Source organism: Peromyscus leucopus, chromosome 8b (assembly GCF_004664715.2).
Source record: "Peromyscus leucopus breed LL Stock chromosome 8b, UCI_PerLeu_2.1, whole genome shotgun sequence".
Classification (NCBI taxonomy): Eukaryota; Metazoa; Chordata; class Mammalia; order Rodentia; family Cricetidae; genus Peromyscus; species Peromyscus leucopus.
Window position 1 is genome coordinate 1,079,893 of NC_051086.1, and position 21,722 is coordinate 1,101,614.

General features: G+C 47.4%; 1 protein-coding gene across 2 annotated transcripts in view; it reads left to right on the top strand.

Annotated features, from left to right (window-relative positions):
* The first annotated feature begins 4,571 nt into the window (after window positions 1–4,571).
* The window catches only part of Srl (sarcalumenin), a 40,172-nt gene continuing 23,021 nt past the window's right edge, over window positions 4,572–21,722 (top strand). For both annotated transcript variants that reach the window (XM_028894798.2, XM_028894799.2), the window contains exon 1: window positions 4,572–4,655. In XM_028894798.2, coding sequence (XP_028750631.1) covers window positions 4,595–4,655 — 61 coding nt within the window. In that variant the 5' untranslated portion in view covers window positions 4,572–4,594. The remainder of the gene's footprint in view (window positions 4,656–21,722) is intronic.

Below are 21,722 nucleotides of genomic sequence, written 5' to 3' on the forward strand. Positions count from 1 at the left end.
GTAGACCAGGATAGCCTCAAACTCAGAGAGCTCTGCCTCCCAAGTGCTGGGATTAAAGGTGTGCACCATCAGTGCCCAGCTTGAGAACTGTTTCTTAAAGAAATACTTCTTCATTATTGCCCTGTCAGAACTATGTGCCCTCTGTAATAACTCTGATCATGAGAATCCAGTTTCCCTATTAATTTGGTTGATGTGCTATACAAGATTGAAAATTTGATTTTATATATATTATGTAGAACCTTGAATTGGGAGCCAGTGAGATGTCACCTTGATTTTGTTCCCTGAGACCTATATGATGGATGAAGAGAACCACCTCCCATAAATTGTCATCTGACCTCCACACAAACCATAGCACACATATACATATACACCAAAACAAACAAACAAACTAAGACACTTTGAATTGACTGGGTGTGGTGGTGCCCTCCCTTAAACCAGCACTAGGGAAGCAAAGGCAATGTCTAATTTATTTTATTTTACTATTTTTAGTTTTTTTGAGACAGTTTGTGTGTGTGTGTGTGTGTGTGTGTGTGTGTGTGTGTGTGTGTGTGTGTGTATAGCCTTGGCTGTCTTGGAACTCACTCTGTAGACCAGGCTGGCCTTGAACTCACAGAGATCCACCTGCCTCCACCTCCCAGTGGTGGGTTTAAAGGTGTGTGAATGTCTAAATTCAAGGGCAGCTTAGTCTACATTGGGGGGTCACAGGTAACCAGGGTTACATAGTGAGACTGTGTCTCAAAAAACAACAAATGGTCTGGAGAGATGGCTCAGTGGTTAAGACTACTGATTATTCTTCCATAGGACCTGAGTTCAGTTCCCAGCATTCACATATTAGCTCACAACCATCTGTAGCTCTAGTTCCAGGGGATCTGAAACCCTCTTCTAGTTTCTGTGGGCACAAGGCATGCACATGGTGCACAAAAATATATGCAGGCAAAACATCCATACACATAAAAATAAAAATAAATGAATCTAAAAACAAGCAAACCTTGAATTGGTGACAGGTAAAGATTATCAGCATTTACCTCAAAGCTTAAAACTGGAACAACTTTAAAAAACACATACAATACATGACATTTTACATTTTCAGTATATGTGTTACAGATTGAGTATAAATTGAAATGTTTGTGTATTAATCCTCAACAATCAATAGAATCTCAATTAAAAACTAGCCTTTTTGGTAAATGGTAATAGAACAACTGAAAATACATATGTAAAAACTAAATTGTACTCTTGGTCTTTTCATTTTTGTGTGTGTGTTGAAAAGTAAATAATCTTAGTCATTAAGATTAAAATCTTTGGAAGCTGGAGAGATGGCTCAGTGGTTAAGAACACTTGCTGCTTTCGAAGAGGACCTTAATTTGGTTTCTAGCACCTACAGGGTTGTTGGGGAAACCTTTTTGTATGTTGTGTGAAGATGTGTCTCTATTTTACCTCATCTGCCTAAGGCACCTTATGATTGGTTTAATAAAGAGCTGAACAGCCAATAGCTAGGCAAGAGAGGCTAGGCAGGACTTCCGGGAGAGACAGGAATTCTGGGAAAGAAACTGAGGAGGGAGATTTGCCTGCCAGACACAGGAAGTCAGATGTATGGTTCTGAGGAGAGATAATGAGCCATGTGGCAAAACATAGATTAATATTAATGAGTTAATTTAGGTTTTAAGATTTAGTTGGGAACAAGCTTAAGTTAACGCCAAGCTTTCATAATTAATAAAAAGTCACCATGTCGATATTCAGGAGCTAACACTCCCAAGAAAGACCTATTACACACAGTGGTTCGCAACCATCCCCTCTTCTAGCTTCAGTGGGCACCCTGCACACATTCAGTACACTTACATGCATGTGGGCAAAACACTCACACACAAACTATAAATAAATCACTGGGCACTTGGGAAGCAAAGGCAGGTAGGTTGTCCTGTGAGTTCAAGGCTGGCATGGTCTATATAAAGAATTCTAGTACAGACAGGGCTGCACATAAGAAAGAAAATATCAACGAAAATCTGTGACTTTGAGGCAGAGTTTTTAGATAAGACACCATTTTTTAGATTAAAAACTTAATTCATAAAAGAAAAATTGGTAAATGGCACTTGATAAAAATCAAGAACTTCTGTTCCTTCAAAGGCATTTAAGTGAAGGCAATGACAAGCTACAGTTTAGGGAAGAATATTTATAAGCATATATCTATCTGATAAAGGATTTGTATCCAGCATATATGGGCCAAAACTGAGCAAAAGATCTCATAATATGTGAACAAAAAATTTGAGCAGGCATTTCACAAAAAGTATACCTAAGAAATAGGTAGTAAATAAGTGAAAACATCAATATTATTAGTTATCAGGGAAATACAAATTAAATCTGCAATGAGATGGCCCAGTGGGTAAAGGCACTTGCCACCAACCCTATTGACCTGAGTGCAACTCCCAAGATCCAGATGGCAGAAAGAACTGTCTTCTGAGCTCTGTGTGTACCATGGCACCCTTTCAAGTGCTCACACATGCATACACTAAAAATAATTATTTAAAAAAAACTCTGCAGTGAGCTACACCTGTACATCTAACGAATCACCAAAGGTAAGGGGCTAAGGCATGGCTTAGTGATGGAGTTCTTGGCTAGCACATGGAAGGCCTTGAGTTCCATTCCCAGGACCACAGATACCAATCATATCAAGTGTTAGGCTGGGAAAGGAGTACACTTTTGGGAACATAAAGAGTAAATACCTTGGGAAAAGTTTAAGCAGACACCATATGACCCAACTATTTCACCCCTTGCTCTGGGATGTTCTGTATGTTAAATGGATTGCTCTGATTGGCTAATAAATAAAACACTGATTGGCCAGTAGCCAGGCAGGAAGTATAGGCAGGACAAGGAGAGAGGAGAATTCTGGGAAGTGGAAGACTGAGGCAGAGAGATGCTGCCAGCCACCGCCATGAAAATCGAGATGTAAGGTACTGGTAAGCCATGGGCCACATGGCAACTTACAGACTAATAGAAATGGGTTAATTTAAGATAGAAGAACTAGATAACAAGAAGCCTGCTACGGCCATATAGTTTGTAAGCGATGTAAGTCTCTGCGTGTGTACTTGGTTGGGTCTGAGCGGCTGCGGGACTCGGGGGTGAGAGAGGTTTGTCCTGACTGTGGGCCAGGCAGGACTGAAGAAATCTCCAGCTACCACTCCTAGGCAGTTACCCAAGAGAAATTGAAGCTTCTGTCTGTACACTGGTATGCATACAAATATTCATAACAATTTACTTTTAATAGTCTAATCTTAGAAACAATCCACATGTCTATCAGCAGGTGAGTAGATGACCAATTGTGGTTTGTTCATACAATGGAAGATTACTCATTGATAAAAAAGAATGAGCTATTGATCCAATGTGTACAAAATAATTGTGTAAGTAAAAGAAACAGATAAAGAACATTGATTTCCTTTACAGCCATAGTCATGAGATACAAACTAACCTGTATTGACAGCAAGTAGATTAGAGGTTGCCAGTCTGTGAGGAGAGGGATCGGTTGATTATCTTAATTGTGCTGGCACCTATGATGTTGCAGACATAGGTCAAACTGTATCAGTTTGTACCATTTAAATGTGGTATACTAGGCATGGTGGTGCACACCTTTGATCCCAGCACTTGAGAGGCAGAGACAGGCAGATCCTTGAGTTGAGGCCAGCCTGGTCTACAGAGCTTATTAAAAATGAAAAGCACAGGGGCTAGGGATGTGGTTCTCTGGTAGAGTGTTCTGACCATGCTCTAAGCCCTATTTCAATTTCCAGTACAATAAAAACAAACTTTGAGAAATGTAAAGTTCCTACTCATAACAGATGCCTAGTTTACTTTTAGTTTATTTACTCCATGGCCAGTTGCTACCTCCTTCCTTCCTGGTGACACTGTCCCCATAGCCACACAAGCCAGCATCTGTGGGCTGCCACAAGCCCAGAGGAAGACTGCATCAAATAGCACTTTGCAGAGGTAACTGAACATTCTGGAGCCCCCGCCCACTGGAAATGGATCTGTCTCTCTGCCTCCAACTGACATCACATCACTTAGGCGCTTCTCTAAGTCCCCTTTTCCCTCTGCTCAGCATTCTCTATGCAGAGGCCCTGGAAGGATAAGCTTGTAGTCATCGACCTCAAAGGTCAGAGGCGGCGGGTTTTCCTATTGCTAGATTGCAGATCAGTGACTACCAAACAGGATTGGCTTTGATTCGTTTGATAATTCCTTCACTTGGAGGAATTTCCAGGTCCTGGACCTGACTTTAGGTTAAGGCAGCAAATATTCTAGGAAGACTCAAGTTCCTAACTCCTGGACCTCAGCCCAAGGGCCATCTCACTTTATCCCCTTAGCCAATACCCTGGATCAGACGATCCTGGGCATGTGGGGAGAGGCCAGTACTGGGCTCTGGGTTCTGGTGCCCAAGGCTAGGACAACACCTGCCGTAGTCCTGGGGGTCGGGGTGGCTTCCCCATCGTGTTTGCCCAGTTGCCCTAGTGACTGTGTGACCCTTCTCCCCGCCCTCCACTGCCCGCTGTGGCCGCCTGCAGCCACCATATAAATAGAGGCGAGGAGCAGCTGGGCTCTCTTGGCAGTCACCATGAGGGCGCTGCTCCTGCTCTGCTGCTGCCTGGCCTCGCTGCTGCTTTCAGGACAAGCAGGTATGTCCCCCTGCACAAATGGCTCCCACTGGGCCCCTGATGTGCCCATTTCTATTGGAGTAAGGGGCTAGGCTGACAGCAGAACTTTGCTTCATGCTGGTACCACTGCCCTTCTCACAGGGGCCTGGGACACAGGATGAGATGCTAGAGAGAACTGGGGGCCCATGAGGGGCTCTAAGAAGAGATGAGAGCAGATGGTTCTGAGATCTGGGCCAGGTTCAGAGAGAGGAGCCTGGCAGGAACATGCTGGAAAGAGGACCCTCCAAGTCAAGCCTAGAGGGATCTGTGAGATGGATAAAAATAACAATCTTAGGACTGGAGGTTCAGAGTTACCCTCTTGGTGGGAGATAGGGCAGAGGACTCTGTTCTAGCTAGTGACTTAGGTTTGCATGTCATGGACAGAGTGGGACACTCAGAGTAGGCAAAGCTGGGAATCATTTTATGAACAGTGGGACAGAACTGGAGTCAGGATGGGGTAGTATTGAACATGAAGTTGAGAATTGGGGACTGTGTTGCAGTAGCTGGACAGATGCAGAGAGGAATGGAGGAGAGCTCTCTGAGGGGCAGGGTCTTTCATCAGGAAGGGGGTTCAGCTCTGCACGGCGTGGCTTTCCTTTGACATCTCAGCACTTTGTGTGACAGAGGCGGTGGCTTGGGTTGCAGCATGGGGGTTATTTATAGGCTGTGGAGGGGACACCCGATCATTTTTCCACCTCTCTTGTTCTTAAGACTCCCAAGGCTGGCTTCCCCTTAGGGATTCTTTGGAGGAGGTGCCCTAAGATCCCCCCAGGAATCCAGGACACCCCGGTCTGTCTCCTGTACTAGACTTAGTCTTTGCACATGAGATCATGAGGCTTGTGGGTCTGGTCTTAGATCTTTAAGGTTCTGTCTCGTGAGACCATGGAGCTACAGAGGTACAGTTCTAAGGAGAGAACAGGAATTAGGAGAAACAAGAGCCATTCTTTGGGGGTGCAAGAGATAAGGCTGGGGGCCTCCGGGCCATTGAGCTTGCTGCTGGGCCCTGCCCTTGTCTGCCCTTGAGTTAATTTGGTCTGTGGGGCTGGGGTGGCTGGAGTGGTGAGTATTCCAAGCGGCTGTCAGGTGGCTAAGTATGGAAACAGTCCTGTAACTGGATCCTGAGCCTGAAGCCACCGCCACCCTCTCCCTTCCCAGCCCCTCCTCTGTGGGTCCAGCCCCGGCTGCCACCTTGAAGCCTCCACATAGCAGAGCCCCAGGAATTTCTGTCCTTTTAGGGGCATCTTTTATTTTCTCTCTTCATATAGAGGAAAGTGGATATCTAGAATATTCCAAAAGCTCTGCTCAGAGCGCTTGCTATGGGGGAAAGGGACATATGCTTTGTGTGAATGTTTCTCCAGGCTGTTGTCTTCCTGCACCCAGTGTGAGCCTGCTCCTGCCTGTCCATTAGTGTGCAGCTTCCCCTGCCTGCTCCTTCAGCTCAGTGCCCACGGCTCTGTGTAGACTGGATACTGTAAGGTGGCTGTTGCTTGAGCTTCGTGGGAGGTTATAAGACACCAGACCGTTTCCTTATGCCCTTATAACAGCAGTCTTTCCCAGTGGTTGATTTTCCCCCGAATTTGCCATCCCGGTCAAAGGTCGTGCCTTTGTACTGGACTCTTCTCCCTCCTCTTCCTCCTGCCATCTACCTCCCGCCTTGCTCTGCCCTGGGCTGGAAGAAGCACATGTCTCCTCTAGCCCCACCCCAACGTCCAAGGCTAGGAACCCCAGAACTCTACCTGTTTTTATCTTACCCACATTGCTCCCACGTTTCCTTGAGACTGGGTGGTCGACTCTGAAGCCTCTGTTGCCTCCTCTTCTCATTAGAAGACCCGGTTTCTCTAGCCGTTAGTCACACGTTCCTACAGCAGGACTTGGAGCAGCCATGGCTCCTGTTACCAGACTCCTCTGGGCTCCACCCTTGTCCTGTTGCCCCGAGTTCTTCATAATTACCTGAGTGCTTTCCGTGGTCTAAGCACCTGGCAGGGAGAGGGGTCTCATCAAGAGCCCTAGAGATGATTTAATCAGTGTTTTCTGTGGACAGTGAAGGAGAGGAAAACCCAGAGAAGTGAAGGGACCTTTCCAGTCAGCGACAGAGGCACATGCTTCAGTGTGTTAGCACTCGGCTGGCTGGGAACTGTGTTCTCCCCTGCCTGCCTTCCTCTGACAGCCCCTGTGGGTGGATGTGAAAAGGGGCTGGGATGAGGCCACCCAGGAAGTTTCTGAGAATGTTGCTTTGGATCCTTTGACTCCCTAGGGTTGGGTGAGTAGGTGCTGCTAAGAAAGCATTTGATGCAGATGAAGCCATTGGTGTGTATCGCTAAAGGCTAATTCATGACCCCTTCGCTTCCTGTTCCTTGATCAGGAATCTAGGGATTTTGTGTCCATTCATCCCCCCCATACCCTTGGTGTGTGCTGGGGGTTCCTGTCTACAGCCAAGGACAATGTGTCCATGTCACTCCTTGAGGCTGTCACTCCTATAAGGCTGGTATATTCAGAAGGAAACTTCCTGTCTCTTCCACAGCGCAGTTCAGCTGCTACTGTCTTCTGTGGGGAGGCTTCGAGGGGAGTGAATTCAGGGTTCTTGGGGAGAGAGCTGACCTCAGAGCTGACCTTTCTGGCTTCCAAAGCGATGTCCCCTACTAGCTTGAGAAAGCTGGACAAGCCCAAGTGCATCTTGTGTCCCCTTTTCCACATGAAGTCTGTGCAGTGCTATGCCAGGATATGCTTATGGATTCATCCCTTCGAAAGAGGACACTTTTCCTGGTGTCACGGGGAACCACAGTTGGGGAATTCTGGTTTTGTCCCATATATGAGATATCTAGTTCATGGTGGGCCAGACCAGGGTTCAGGTCTCTTCCCTCTTCCCTGTGCTTTGGCCCACTCACCTCCCAAGGGAGGGGAAGAGAAGGCCGGTCGCAACCAGCTGGCCATTTGGTGCCTACTTGTGAGAATAGACTGAGAAGGCCTCCCTCAGCTCCTGTGGACACGAAGGAAGACAAGATGGCTGCTTCTGCTGCTGGTTTGGCCTGGGAGGGGGGCGGGGCTGGACGCTATGCTTCCCGGTTGGAATGGAGTGACGGCTGGGAGAGTGTGCTGTACAGAGCAGGGTCTGTTGCCGTGGGGGTGGTCACATTCTACACTTGTAACCCAAGTCCAAGCCCATTGTGTAACGGTGCTCGAGTATCTGAAGCCGTTCATCCACACAGCTTGCTTGTTCATCATTTTATAAAGTCATCCTATATTTTATTGTGCCTGCTGTTTTTTAAATACTGGAGGAATTCAGAAGACATTTTGGCATGCGTTTGGTCTAGAAGGAAGGAAAGACAGCTGCCTCTTTACAGCTATTCCTGGGCTGATAAGATGCTGTCATCATGGAGACTTGTCAGCATGAGAAGCTGAAGTAGGGTTATTGAGCTGAGTGGATGGAGGACTGTCTTTTTATGAAATAAATAATATTTATGTTTATTGATTAGGGAGGGGCATGCATGTGCCACAGCATGTATGTAGAGGTCAGAGGACAACTTTTGGGAGTCTTGGTGATCTGATTAAGGTCACCAGACTTGTCGGCAAGCACCCTTACCTGCTGAGCCATTTGCTGGCCCTGAGTAGTGTTTCTAGATTAAGGAAGATGGAGCCAGGCCTTGAGGAAAGCAGGGTTCAGATATGAGAGGATAGCAGGAAGGGAATGCATGTAAAGGGGCCAGGATGAGCTGACCTCATGGAGGGAAGTGTGGACGGCCTTGAGTGGTGGCTGAGGAGGAAACTATTCTGTGGACAGTGGGTAACCATGGGGAACTCTGAGAAAATGTACCTGGTAATGTTGACTGGGAGAAGTAGGGCTGGGGGAAACTGATCAGTCAGCCATGTCAGGAGGGTAAGTCAGAGAATAAAGACCCCAGCAAACTTGTGAGTAGGACGAAGAGGCAACCCTAACAGAGTTAGGGCCCTTAAGTCAGACTTCTCAACCTGAGCAGGCTGCAGGAATCCCCAACAGGCTTCCTTTAGGTCACTGGAGGAACTGTCAGAAAAAGACATTGCTATGTAAGAGAGAACACATTCTAAATGTTCAGTTTGGACTGAGTGTGGTGATACATGACTAATTCTAGCACTGGAGAGGCAGTGGCAGGTGGGTCTCTGTGAGTTCGAGACCAGCTTGGTCTCCTAGTGAGTTCCAGGCCAGTCAGTAGTGAGACCCTGTTATATACACACAAAGTTCAATTTGGGTCATTTTGAGTGCCACAGTCCATGGGACATCTGGATGGGGATTAAGAGTGCTTAGAAAGATGAGATTAGACTGGGTATATTGACACAGCTTGGGAGACAGAGGTAGGAGGATCACGAGTTCAAGGTCATCCTGGGCTGGTAGAGGGCCTCTGTATTAAACAAACAAAAACAGAGGAAAGATGGATTGGAGCTAGGACTAGATTAAAACTAGGCCTAGAAATGAAGAGATACAACTCATTTATACAAAGACCTTCAAGACTGGGAAGGGGGAGCCATTACAGAGGGAGGAAATAAGACCAAGAACTAATCTTGGAAGGACACTGGAATTAAAGATTAGGAAGAGGAAGAAGATAATAAATAAATAATTTTCAGAAAGATGGTAAGGAATATAAGGACAGAGAGTGGCCTGGTAGCCAAGGGAAAGGATGTCTCCTAGAGGAAGGGGCAGTCAAGGAGATTAAATGTCACAGAGACGTGGGGGACGATGAGGTGTTGATTTTGACAACCCAGAGGTCACCGGCAGATTATGAGGGATTTAAGAGTATTTAGTGATCACACAGAGGCAACATATTTAGATGTGGGGACTTAAAGATTAAGTCGGGGGGGATAAAAGCCAGTAACAGAATTCGGGACCAGAAGGCATTGCAGACAGAGAGAAACTTTAACATGGAGCATGTTTCTGAGCCAATAGGGAAGGATCCTGTGGAAAGGCAAAGGTTGAAAAGCATAGGGAAGGGCTAGGGTTATGGTTCAGTTAGGAGAGTGACTGCCTAGCATGCATAAGGCCTGGGTTTAACCTCCCGCACCACACAATACTGGGATGGTGGCAAACGCTGGTAATGCCAGCACTTGGGAGTGAAGGTAAGAGAATCAGCAGTTCAGGGTCATTCTGGGCTACGGAGTGAGTCAGAGGCAGGCTGGACTACAGGAGACCCTGACTTAAAAAAAAAAAAGGACAAGAAGGAGATGGCAAACGGGGTGTCTAAGATAGCAGAATACTCAAGCAGGGCACAAAAGGCCTGAGGAGAAGCACTGAAGAAGCCTTGGATAGGTAGTGTGAGTTAGAATCAGCCTCAGTGGCCCATGCTATCTAAGGAGCTGAACTAGGAAGTATGCCTGTGGGATCCTGGCCCACACTGGGGATTTCTCTAGAACAGCGGTTCTCAACCTTCCTAATGCTGCGACCTTTTAATACATTTTGTGGTGACCCCCAACCATAAAATTATTTTAATCCCCACTTCATAACTGTAATTTTGCTACTGTTATGAATCATAATGTAAATGTTTTTGGAGATAGAGGTTTGCCAAAGGGGTTGTGACCCACAGATTGAGAACCACTGCTCCAGCAGGTATGCAAGGCCATGGAATGGAGAGCCAGACAAATCTTCCCGGAGCTGTGACTTGCCACTCTGGGTTTGAGTTGAGCCAAGCTAGTCTCCACCGTTGAGGAAGGACTGTGAGATGCCTGGAGGAGGGGGCTGGAGCGGGAGCAATAAGCCAGCATTTCGTCAGAGTGAGCACTGGCGGGCCGGCTACCTCCAGTCACAGTGGCTTCGTAGGAAACAAACTTGCCTCAGACTCCATCCTCCAGGAGGTGGACTTAACAAATGCCTGTTGAATCAACTGTGGGTAAAGCTCTGTGTTCTGGTCCCATCTGGATTCGTGGTGTGGTTTTTGTTGTTGTTTTTTGTAATTGTTTTTTTTTTTTTTTTAAAGTGGAAGCTGACAGGGGAGGAACATGGCCTGAGTTACCTGGAGGGTGATCTTGTTATTCTTCATTGTGGGGTGAAGACAGGCGCCTAGGCTCAGGTCTCCCCATTGGTTTCACCTTGGCTATGAGGCCTACATCCTTCTCATGGACAAGGGGGGTGAACAAGAGGAGCACCTTAGATGGGTAAGGCTTGAGTCCTTCATTTCTGTGTTGAGAGCCTGGGCTCCTCAGAATCCTCAGCTCTTTCCTTACCTGCCTTCTCGCAAAGGCATTGCAGCAGCAGCTGCCTGTCTGCAGGATGCATCCACCCTGCAGGGTCCCTGTCATTCTTTGATGTCTCACTTCTTGCCTCTCTGCCAACACCTATTCTGTCCTTCACTTCCACTACCTAATGTAGTGCAGTCAGGAAAAGCTATAAGCACGTCCATGGAAGACCAGGGCTCAGCAGTTTGGATTGTCATTTTCTGTGATCACTCTTAGTTTTAGAGGGTTCACATTTTAGCTCAAGGAATGCATCTCTCAGGCGGAAGTTCCCATTGCTTTGGTGAGCAAGGCCTGTGGCACCCCTTAATCACAATGTAGTCAACAGATAGTCCCTGAGTTCTGAGCGCACAGGGGATGTCCCTGAGTTCTGAGCGCACAGGGGATGTCCCTGAGTTCTGAGTGCACATGGGATGTCCCTGAGTTCTGAGTGTACAGGGGATGTCCCTGAGTTCTGAGCACACAGGGGATGTCCCTGAGTTCTGAGCACACAGGGGATGTCCCTGAGTTCTGAGCACACGGGCTGCTCTGTAGAGTGGGCCTTTTTCTGCCTGGAGCTGAGGAAGAACTGGAGCCACGGGAGGCCAGCTGTAACTGGGCTTTGGATTTGCTCAGTGTTCCAGAGGTCTCGGTCCCCTAGGTCCACCCCAGCCTGGTGTGCTCAGCAGGGAAGGTGACGAGCACACTTTAGGGAACAAATAGGACTGTCAGATTCTCTGAGCTTTTGGAAAGTTGTTGTGTTTCTGTAGGACTGAGGAGTCTTCCTCTCCCTCACCCCTCAGTCAGGGTTTCTCTGTGTAGCCCTGGCCGTCCTGGAACTCACTCTGTAGACCAGGCTGGCCTCGAACTCAGAGATCTGCCTGCCTCTGTCTTCTGAGTTCTGGGGTTAAAGGCATGCACCACCATGCCTGGCAGCGAGTCTTAATCCATCTGGTTTCTGCCTCTTTCTTTTCCACTCCTGAAGGTGGTTTTTACTTACAATCAAGGTTCCAGGTCCCTTCCACCTCAGGGGACATGCCTGTCACTTGTTAACCTATGTATTCACCCTCCTTCTCAGAGCAGCCATTCCTGAGCTGCTCAGTTGCAAGATAGAAAACTTTCATGGAGAATCAGAATTCAAGTGTCAGAATTAAACCAGAAGTACAAGTAACATTGTATTAGTTTTATTCATAACCTGATTATAAACAGTTAATAAGTAGAATTTGGTCAGAATATAATCAGAATTAAAGGGCTGAGAGCTCAACCCTTCACACCTCCAAGGCCAGTGCCTTATAGCGGGTTCCTCACTCTAGCTTACCAGTTCTTCCTCAGCTAGTATGGAGGGAGGGATGCTTTCATTTGCCCTGGGGTGAGTATGCCCACAGCCAGATTCTGAGGACAAGAAGACATTGATGCTAGTGGAGCCATTCTGGAAGTCTGTCTTTCCTGAGATGGTGCTGTGTGGGGTTCAGGACAGCAGGGTGGCCATCAATGAGGCCAGAAGTATTCTATGGGACTGTCTTAGCAAGGATGGGATTCCTGGCCCTCTCTAAGGGACTTTCCACTTCTTTCCCAGGGTCTTCTTTGCACAGCCTCCTTGAGAGTTCTTGCTTCTTCCCTCAGTTTGGAGTATGCTAGCTACTGTGTGAGTGTGGGCTATGTGCTGATCTTTGGCTGTAGAAGGTCCATCAGAGACTTGCAGAATGTGAGTGTAGTCTTCCTTTGAGAACACCCTTTAGTTAAGAAGACTGAGGTGGATTCTGGTCAGGATGTAATCAGAAGTCTGAGGAACCAACAAAAATGACCACACTCTCTGGGAACTTGAGTGATTACAAGGAGTGGGGGTATTTTACCCCTGAGGAGGGAGAGCTGAGGCAGATGTGGGGTCTCTAGCCCTCCCAGACCCTTCTCAGGACCTTCAAGGTCCTGGCTGAGCCACACGGTACAGGCAGGAATGGACTGTGTCTCTACCCTGAAGAGATGACCTTCTATTTGGAGAGATGACTTGCACTGTAAAAAAATGTAACTAACACCCCTGCAGCCTACATTCTGGTTGGAGTGCAGAGGATAGTTAGGAAGGTCGGCTCTGAGGAGGGAGTCAGCTTGTAGGAAGGGACAATTATCAGACCATCAGCTTCCAGAGGGCAAGAGACTGGACTTTTATTATTTATTTCTCTTACATAGTAAATAAGTAGTGTTTGTTGTTGTTGTCTGTTTATTTGTTGAGACAGGGTTTCTCTGTGTATCTCTGGCCATCCTAGAACTTGCTCTATAAACCAGGCTGGCCTCAAATTTAGAGATCCGCCTGCCTCTGCCTTCCGAGTGCTGGGATTAAAGGCATGCGCCACCACACCACTGCTTGTCTTTGTTGTAGTTTTTAAAAATCTATTGCTTTGTTTTCAGTTATTATGACCAATCATGCTAATCATGCTTCAAAAAGATTCTAGGAAAATCCTAGAAATATACAATTTATAAATTTTAAATAACTTTTTTTTTCTTAACAGAGTCTCACTATATAGTTTTGGCCTGGCTGCTCTGCAACTCACAGAGATCCACCTGCTTCTGTCTCTCAAGAGTCAGGATTAACGCCCTGCTCTACTGACCACTGTATATTCCATTTCCATATAGTATATTGTTATATTGTTAGGATTGTTCTGGTTAACTATTACTTTGTTACTCTTTTACTGGGACCCCACTCTCTCACAGTACAGACTGAACCTGGGGTCTCTCGCATGCTGGGACAGACTCTGGCACTGAGCTAGAGCCTCAGCTCACTGTGCCTAATTTAAAAGTTTATTACACTTATTTATTTCTCTCTGTGTTTGCACATATGTACATATATGCCTTGGTGCATGTGTAGAGTCAGAAGACAACTTGAGGGACTAAGTCCTTCTGGGGCTCAAACGTGGGTTATCCAGGCTTGGCAGCAAACATCCTTTCCTGCTGAGCCACCTGGCTGCCATCCCGTCTTCCCCTTCTTGAGGCAGGGTCTCAGGTAGTTCAGCCAGGCATCAAATTCACTATGTAGCCTAGGATGGCCTTGAATGCCTGATAGTCCTGCCCCCCTTCCCAAGTGCTGGGATTACATGTGTGCACGAACACACTGAGGATGGAACTCAGGGCTTTTGGTCATGCCAGGCAAGCACTCTATCAAGTGACCTACATCTCCAAGCCATCACTGTACTTAATTTGTAAATTAAAACTGTATGGGGCCAGTGAGATGGTTCAGCAAGCAAAATCATTTGCTGCCAGGCTTGACAACCCGAGTTCCATCCCCAGAATCACATGGTAGAAGGAGAAAACTAACCCCTGAAAATTGCCTTCTGACCTCCACACATGTGCCATGGCATGTGTGCACCCTCCTCACCAACAAATAAATAAATAGATAAACTTTAACACTCACTATAGATATGCATGTACAGGAAAAATATAGAATTCAGTACTATGTGGTTTCAGGCCTCTGCCGGGGCCCTGGGAACTACTCCCTGCAAGCCCAGAGGGACTGTTGTACTGCATTACCAATCCTTAGCATGGAGCTTGGATCACTGACGGCATTTAATAAAGTCCAATGAAGGAGCAGATGATTCGTGTAAGCAGAGCTCTCTACAGGCATGGGGGAGCTCCGAGTTTTGCATCGGCAAGAACAGGACGAGAGCCGCACTGGCTAGAATGGGAAGCTCATGTTCAGGGGAGACAAGGCCACACGGATGGGTGCAGCCAGTTGGGAAGGGCCTTGAATGCTAAGCTAAGTAGCTGTCTCTCTAGCCTGCTCTTCCTCTGACTAGACCCACCCCTTCTCCTCCCTCTCAGATATTTTTGGATCCTTCTAGAGCAGGGGTAGCACTCTGAGTTCAAACAGGTGCAGGCAAAGCCTGGCCTGGAGTTCAGTGCTCACAGGAAGTGGGTTGTTCTGGGAGCTCAGCCCAGAACTGAGCAGGGGAGAGCCCTGGAGCTCGCTTGGGAGTCCCCTCCTTCCTCCCCTCCTCCAGCAGGCCACTGCCAAATTGCAGCCCCTGGTCCTCTTCCAAGTGGCCATTGGTTAGGACCTGGCTGCCCAGTTGTCTCCAGCAGAATTTTCCCTAGATGGCAACAGGTAAAAGCTTGACTGACAAAGCCAAGCCCTTGGCTCCTCCTCTTCCTCTGCCGCCCTGCTTTCCGTTAACAGTGTCTCTCGTGTCTCTCTACGTAGCTGGCCTTGAACTCATAGTCCTCCTTCCTCGACCTCCTAGATGCTGGGAGTATAGACATGTGCCACCATACTCATCTTGTACCCATTTCTTTACCTACTAACTGGGGATAATAATACTTGAACTACTGACAACATGGGGACCGTGTGACTATGTAAGGGCGAGGGAGCTGGGGGAAAACAGGCCAGTGGGCGAAGAGCTTGTCTAACATGTACAAAGCCCTGGACTTCATCTCTAGCGCTGCAAAAACCGGCCATGGTGGTGTGTGCCTGTAATCCTAGCACCTGGGAGGTAGATACAGGGGGACCAGGAGTTCAAGGTCATCTCACTATACTGGGGTATATAGTGAGTTCGAGGCCAGGCTGGGATACACAGACCCTGTCTCAAAAAAAAAAAAAAAAAAAAAGAAAAGTCTATCAGATGCTAAAAATATTCTTTGAGCCAGGCATGATGGTGCATGCCTTTAATCACATCCCTCAGAGGCAGAGGCAGGTGGATCTCTGTGAGTTCGAAGTCAGCCTGGGCTACAGAGTGAGTTCCAGGACAGCCAGAGCTGTATAGTGATTCACTGTCTCAAAAAAAGCATCTTTGATATTAGATGCTTTTTAATGTTAACATTAACAGGGCTGTGACAGTATCGGATCATCCTCACTGCTGAGTGACATGTGCTGCCAGTTTCCTCAAATATCATGGGACAAGAACAAGCAAGGGATCTATCAGCATTTCACTCCTGCTAGGGCTGTTAATATCTTTGGGATTCTCTGTCCTCAAAGAGCTTACAGACCAAGAGAGGGGGAGTCTATACTCATGAGATGAACAGAGAACCATATAAGGTAGATGGAATCAGGGGCTAAAAATAAGTAGCCAGAGAGAGCAGGGAAGGGGAACACTTGTCAGGCAGGCTTTGTGGCTGGGAGGGGCGCACAAACCGGGTTTCTAAGCATGCCGATGCCAGGACTGTAGGGCAGGGACTAGGGCCTGGGACTAGTGAAGTCACATCTGGCTTAGTGTGGGGGGATGTTTGGCAGATTTCAGAGGGCCAGGCTTAGGCGCTGGTCGTTTTTCTGTGGTTGTCATAACAAATCACCCCAAACTTGATGGCTTAAAACATTAGAAATGGCCGGGCGGTGGTGGCGCACGGCTTTAATCCCAGCACTCGGGAGGCAGAGGCAGGCGGATCTCTATGAGTTCGAAGCCAGCCTGGGCTACAAAGCGAGTTCCAGGAAAGGCACAAAGCTACACAGAGAAACTCTGTCTCGAAAAACCAAAAAAAAAAAAAAAAAAAAAAATTAGAAATGGCTGGGTGTGGTGGTGCATATCTTTAATCCCAGCATTTAGGAGATTGAAGCAGGTGGATGTCTGTGAGTTCAAGGCCAGCCTGGTCTACAGTGAGGTCCTGTCTCAAACCAAACCAAACCAAACCCACAAATGTATTCTTGTTCAGTTTTAGAGGCTAGAAATCCAAATCAAGGCATTGGTAGGGCTATACTTCCGAAGGCCCTTGTGGAGGAAGCTTTTGTGCCTTTTCTAGCTTCTTGTAACTACTAGTAACCCTTGGTGTTCCTGGCTTCTAGCTTTACCTTTCCAATCTCACTTCTGCCTTCCTATGGCCTCCTCCCCTGTCTGGGATTTTATGTTTTAACCCCATCATATAAAGTTATTAAAGACATTGGGTTTAGGGCTCACCCTAACTAACATGACCTCATCTTAACTCATTACATCTACAAAAATCCTATTTCTAAATAGGGTCACATTCTCAGGTCATGGTGGACACACATGTTGAGAGCACACCATTCAACCCACTATAGTGTCTTAGCTGTGAACCTCAGGATCCTGGCAGCTGCTACCTCCAAATGTCTAGTTCTTATGTCCCTCGGGCAACATTCTTCTGCTGGGCAGAGATGCACCTGCTGTCTTGGCCCTACTGCTCCTGTGGCCCCCACAATGACCTGATGGCTAATTTGGAGCTCTGATGACACACCCAAGGGAAACGTGAAATGAATGTATGGACAGCTGGCTGGAGCGGAGAATTCCAGGAGCAGCTGCCCAGCTTGTAAGGGTGCTGGCGGGGAGGGTGACTTTCTGAGTATGCCTCAGCTATGGAACAAGTTAGAGGTGGAGGATCCCAAGGGAGGGAGAACTGCTGTCTGGATGGCTAGTGATAGAAAGAGCAAGGACCCAGAAGTTGGAAATCTATGCACAGCATGCTCTCTTTGTTAGACCCTGTATCCATCTCCCTTCTTGATCTCAGCCCCCGGGTGTTGTGGGAGCCAAGGGAGGGATATGTGGGATGTAGAAGCCTCTCCCTAGCTTTCACAGAAGCTGCTCAAAATTAACTTCTGAAGGACCACCCCGTGAGGCACCCATTCTCACAGACCTGCCAGCAGCAGAGGTTCCCTACTGGACAGTAGAGTAGCTGGGGCTCCTCATGTGGGTGGCAGGAGTGCCCAAGCTTGAGTCTGGGCATCTAGCAGTTCTAGAAGCTGGGCACTGTGGCGCACCCTGGTTCTGGAGGAAGCAGTGTCGGGAGGTTACTTCCAACCTTTGCTCAGGGAAGGTCTCCAGACCTTTTCGGAAATGAGCATCAGTGGGCGCGGGAGAGATGGCTCAGTGGTTGTCAGGACTTGCTGCTCTGTTAGAGGATCTGAATTTGGGTCCCAGCACCCACATCAGGTGCCTTACAACTGCCTGTAATTCCAGCTTCAGGGTGTCTGATGCCATTTTCTGGCCTATTCAGCTTCCCACATACTCATCGCACAATCACAAACACATACAAATAAATCTTTTTTAAAAAAAAGAGCAACAATAACAACAAAATGTTTATCAGTGACCACCAAGACCTAGTTCAAGGAACCCCCTGGTCCCCCGTTAGCCTGGCCTTGTGTGCTCTCCCTGTCCAGCTCTCTCCTGTCCTCTTAACCATAACTCCTGCTCCCCTATACACTTGGCTTGTCTCCCACAGTGTCTGACCCCAAATAACCTCAGCTCTCATGAGCAACTACTCAGCAACTACCTGTGTTGTCCACAGTCCTTTCTCAGGCCTGGAGACTGATGCTGCGTGGTTAGCTCTGGCTTCCTGCCTACTCATCTCTCCCTCTAATCAGATCCTAACGTCTTTAAGGGGAGGAGATTTTGTTTAGCAATTCTGTTCACTTGGTTATTACATGGTAAGGTAGGAAAGCAACTCTTCTAGGACCCTTTAATCACTTGAGAACTAGGCCTGTGGAGGTTAAGTTTTGGCATCAGGACACAGCTCAATGGCACTTCTCTTGTCTTATGGAACTATTTTGCTACCAAGTTGAAAAAAGGTCTTTCATTTTGCCACCATTTATCCCATTTTCCATCCGACTATCTGTTTCCCATCCACTCATTTTGTATCCATCCACACAAAGAGCCATTCTAGGTGCTAAGGAAACAAGTTCCAACCACGGAGACACTATGTAAGTTATGCAGTGTTTTAGAAAACAGTAGTTGCAGTGAAGAAAAGTAAAACTAGGGAGAGAAAAGCAGGAAGGCTAAGTGGGGGACCGTCGTCAGCGGGCTAGCTGGAGTAAGCCTTAGGGAGGTGGCAACATCAGAACAGAACTGTCTGGGAAGAGCATACTCAGAAGAGGGGACAGGAGGCACAATGAGCCAGGAGGGACACTGGGGTGGCCCAAGAAGAGCAAGAGTTCTCAAGTGTGGCCAGAGTGGTCAAGGTGGTACAGGAGAAGAGATGAGGTCACCGGGGAAGCAGGGCAGAGGGCATGGGCCTCTAGGTCACTGCGGAGCTTTGGCTCTTCCTTTGCATAATACAAGAAAACTGGAGGGTGCACCAAGGAGGGACATCACTCATTCCTCTGGCATGGGGAACACACAGGGGCATGGGAAGGGGTGCTATGTGGTCTTTTTTAGATAGCCCTGAGAAACACTGACCGGGAAAGGAGGCTTATTGTCACGTGTTCTCAGTGCATTCGTCTGGTGCTCAGACTGCAGGGATAACCGCTATGTCTCAGCCAAACACCTGTCATCTCCCTGGGGAAAAGGTGACAGGTACTTCAGGAACACAGAACAGACACACCTAACTAAGTTTGAGGGGTGGGGGGGGAATTCCTAGGGGATGAGCCTCAAAGCCGAGCTCAGAAGGATGAGCAGGAATTGGACCTGGGACAGAGGCTGACAGTGAGACAGGCATTTTGGAGACTGGTTAGAAAGTCATACTGAGTGAAGGTGATTCGAATATCAGCTCTTCAGGCATGGATGGCATAAATCTAAAGAGGTACTGGGCATGGCCCTTTTCCTAGAGATGTCAACCTGGAAGATAGGTCACTAGCAGAGGGATCAGGGTCTGTCTGTGTCTTGTCATGTTACTCAGTGTAGATCAGTCTTGGACATTGAGTGAACTGAGGCCAGAGTCAGAGAGCTACGTGGCCTTAAGTGATACGAACCAAAAGGGGTGTGGTACCAGCATGGCTCGCAAAGGGAGCAGGCATAAAGGCCATCACGACGCCAATTATGAGCTGGACCATAACCCCCTAAAAGACATGTTTAAGTCTTAAGCCAGATACCTGTGATTTGCAAGTGGGGCCCCTGTGGCGGTGGTAGCTGAACTCCGAGGAGAAGGGTGGGCTCCCTGTCCAACACGGTGGCTTCCCTCTGGGAAGAGGAGGAGGAGGTCACATGACAGTGGAGACAGAAATGGAAAGAGGCAGCTGTAAGCCAGGGATTGCCAGAGCAGCAAGACAGGCCCTTCCTACAGGGCTCAGAGGAAGTGGGGCCCAGCCAACGCCTGATTCAGACTCTGACTCTGGAACTGTGAGAGAATGGATTTTTACTCCTTTTCGTTCTTCTTCTTCTTCTTCTTCTTCTTCTTCTTCTTCTTCTTCTTCTTCTTCTTCTTCTTCTTCTTTTTAAGATTTATTTTTATTTTTATTTTTTTCTTTCTTTCTTTTTTTTTTTTTTTTTTGAGACAGGGTTTCTCTGTGTAGCCTTGGCTGTCCTGGAACTTACTCTGTAGACCAGGCTGTCCTGGAACTCACAGAGATCCATCTGCCTCTGCTTCCTGAGTGCTGGGATAAAATGTGTGCACCACCATCACCCAGCTTACTTTTATTTTCACTCTTTCACTCATGTCTGTGTGTGTGTGTGTGTGTGTGTGTGTGTGTGTGTGTGTACTTAGCCCTGGCTTGTACTTGCTCTCTGAGGGACTTCTAGCATCCCCATTTTTTTTTCCTTCCCTGGACTTGTTTTTTTCCATTTGTGAAATAAGAGTTAAACTAATTAATTTGTAATTTTTCTTCAGTTCTGGAAGTCTCTATAGTAAAAATAACTATAAGGCTAAAAATCAAAATGTGGGGGTTATGGATGTAAGAGCCCAGAAGTGGAACTCTTCTGTCATGGATTTGGGGATATTCTCAGGGGAGAAAGTGGGAAGCAGTTTTTCCATAAGGGTCTATAGACTAGGGTATACTACCTGTCCATTGCTGACCCCAACCTCTGTCTTTGGCTTGACCTTCCTCCTTCATTCACTATGAACAGACATCGGGTGGGCAGCTCCGTGGCGACTGTGGGTGAGAGCCTCGGAGGCTATCTTGCTGGCAGAGTGGGCAGCAGTGTTGGTACTGCTGGGTGCTGCTTGCCTGGTATTCTGGGTATGGTTCTTCCTCTCACCTGAATTGTTGGAGCACAGCTCAGGAGGTGATGAGGAAGGATGGCTGTGGTCGGTTCTACAGGCTGGTGTATACGGTCCTTCAAAACCCTGCAAGCATTTGCTCCGATTTCACTTGAGCAGCCCACACAGTTCCTATTAAGCAAGAGCTACCACTGTGCTGGCCCTGTCTCTGAGGCAAAGGCCTCACTCACCGTGGTCTATAGGAATGCAGCATTCTTGGTTTATTATTGTGAAGGGCCTTTACATTTTTTGTTTGTTTGTTTTGTTTTGCTTTTGGAAGGGCCTTCCATCCATTCTCAGACAGATATAGTTCTTATGATGGATCTGTGTGTTTGTGTGATTTGCACTGGGGGTAAAGTGCAGCCATGGTTACCTCACGTCAGTGACTTCAAGATCTGAAATGTACGGGAGGACTCTTGTTAGCCTCAGATGTTTCTAGGTGAGTCAAGGCTGATGGAATAGTGATCATAGGAATTACCATTAGGCTCATCAGAATGAACTCTTGGCCCCTGGAGAGCTGGTACCTCCAGTTCCTCATGTCCCTGGACCAGCTGGAGCCTCAAAAGACTATCACCACCCCCAACAAATCCTATAGATCCCACCTCAGCTCTTGTGGCTGGAGAGAAGCTCTGAGTAAAGACCTTCTCTGGCCTCTTGGGTGAGCTCCCAGACCCAAAAGGTCCAAAGGAGTAGAGTGAGGGGCAATCCTGTGCCCCTCTTGCCCAGAGCTGGCTCTGTTGCAGCGACTTGGAGTGTTTGGGACTTGATCTTTGATCTTCTAGGAAATAGTAAGTGTCATACCTACCATTTGTTGGATGCTTTTTAAAAATATTTTTCTTTTATTTATTCGTTGTGTCTTTTACATCATGCATCCTGATCCCACCTATCTCCCATCCCCTAGAATCTGCCCTATGACCCTGAAACCTCCCTCCCAAAATAAAACAAAATAAAATTTAAGATAAAAAAGGAAAAAAAAAAGGGATAAAGGGAAGCTGCAGTGTGATACAGTTAGTCTTGAAGTAAATCCCTTTATCCATG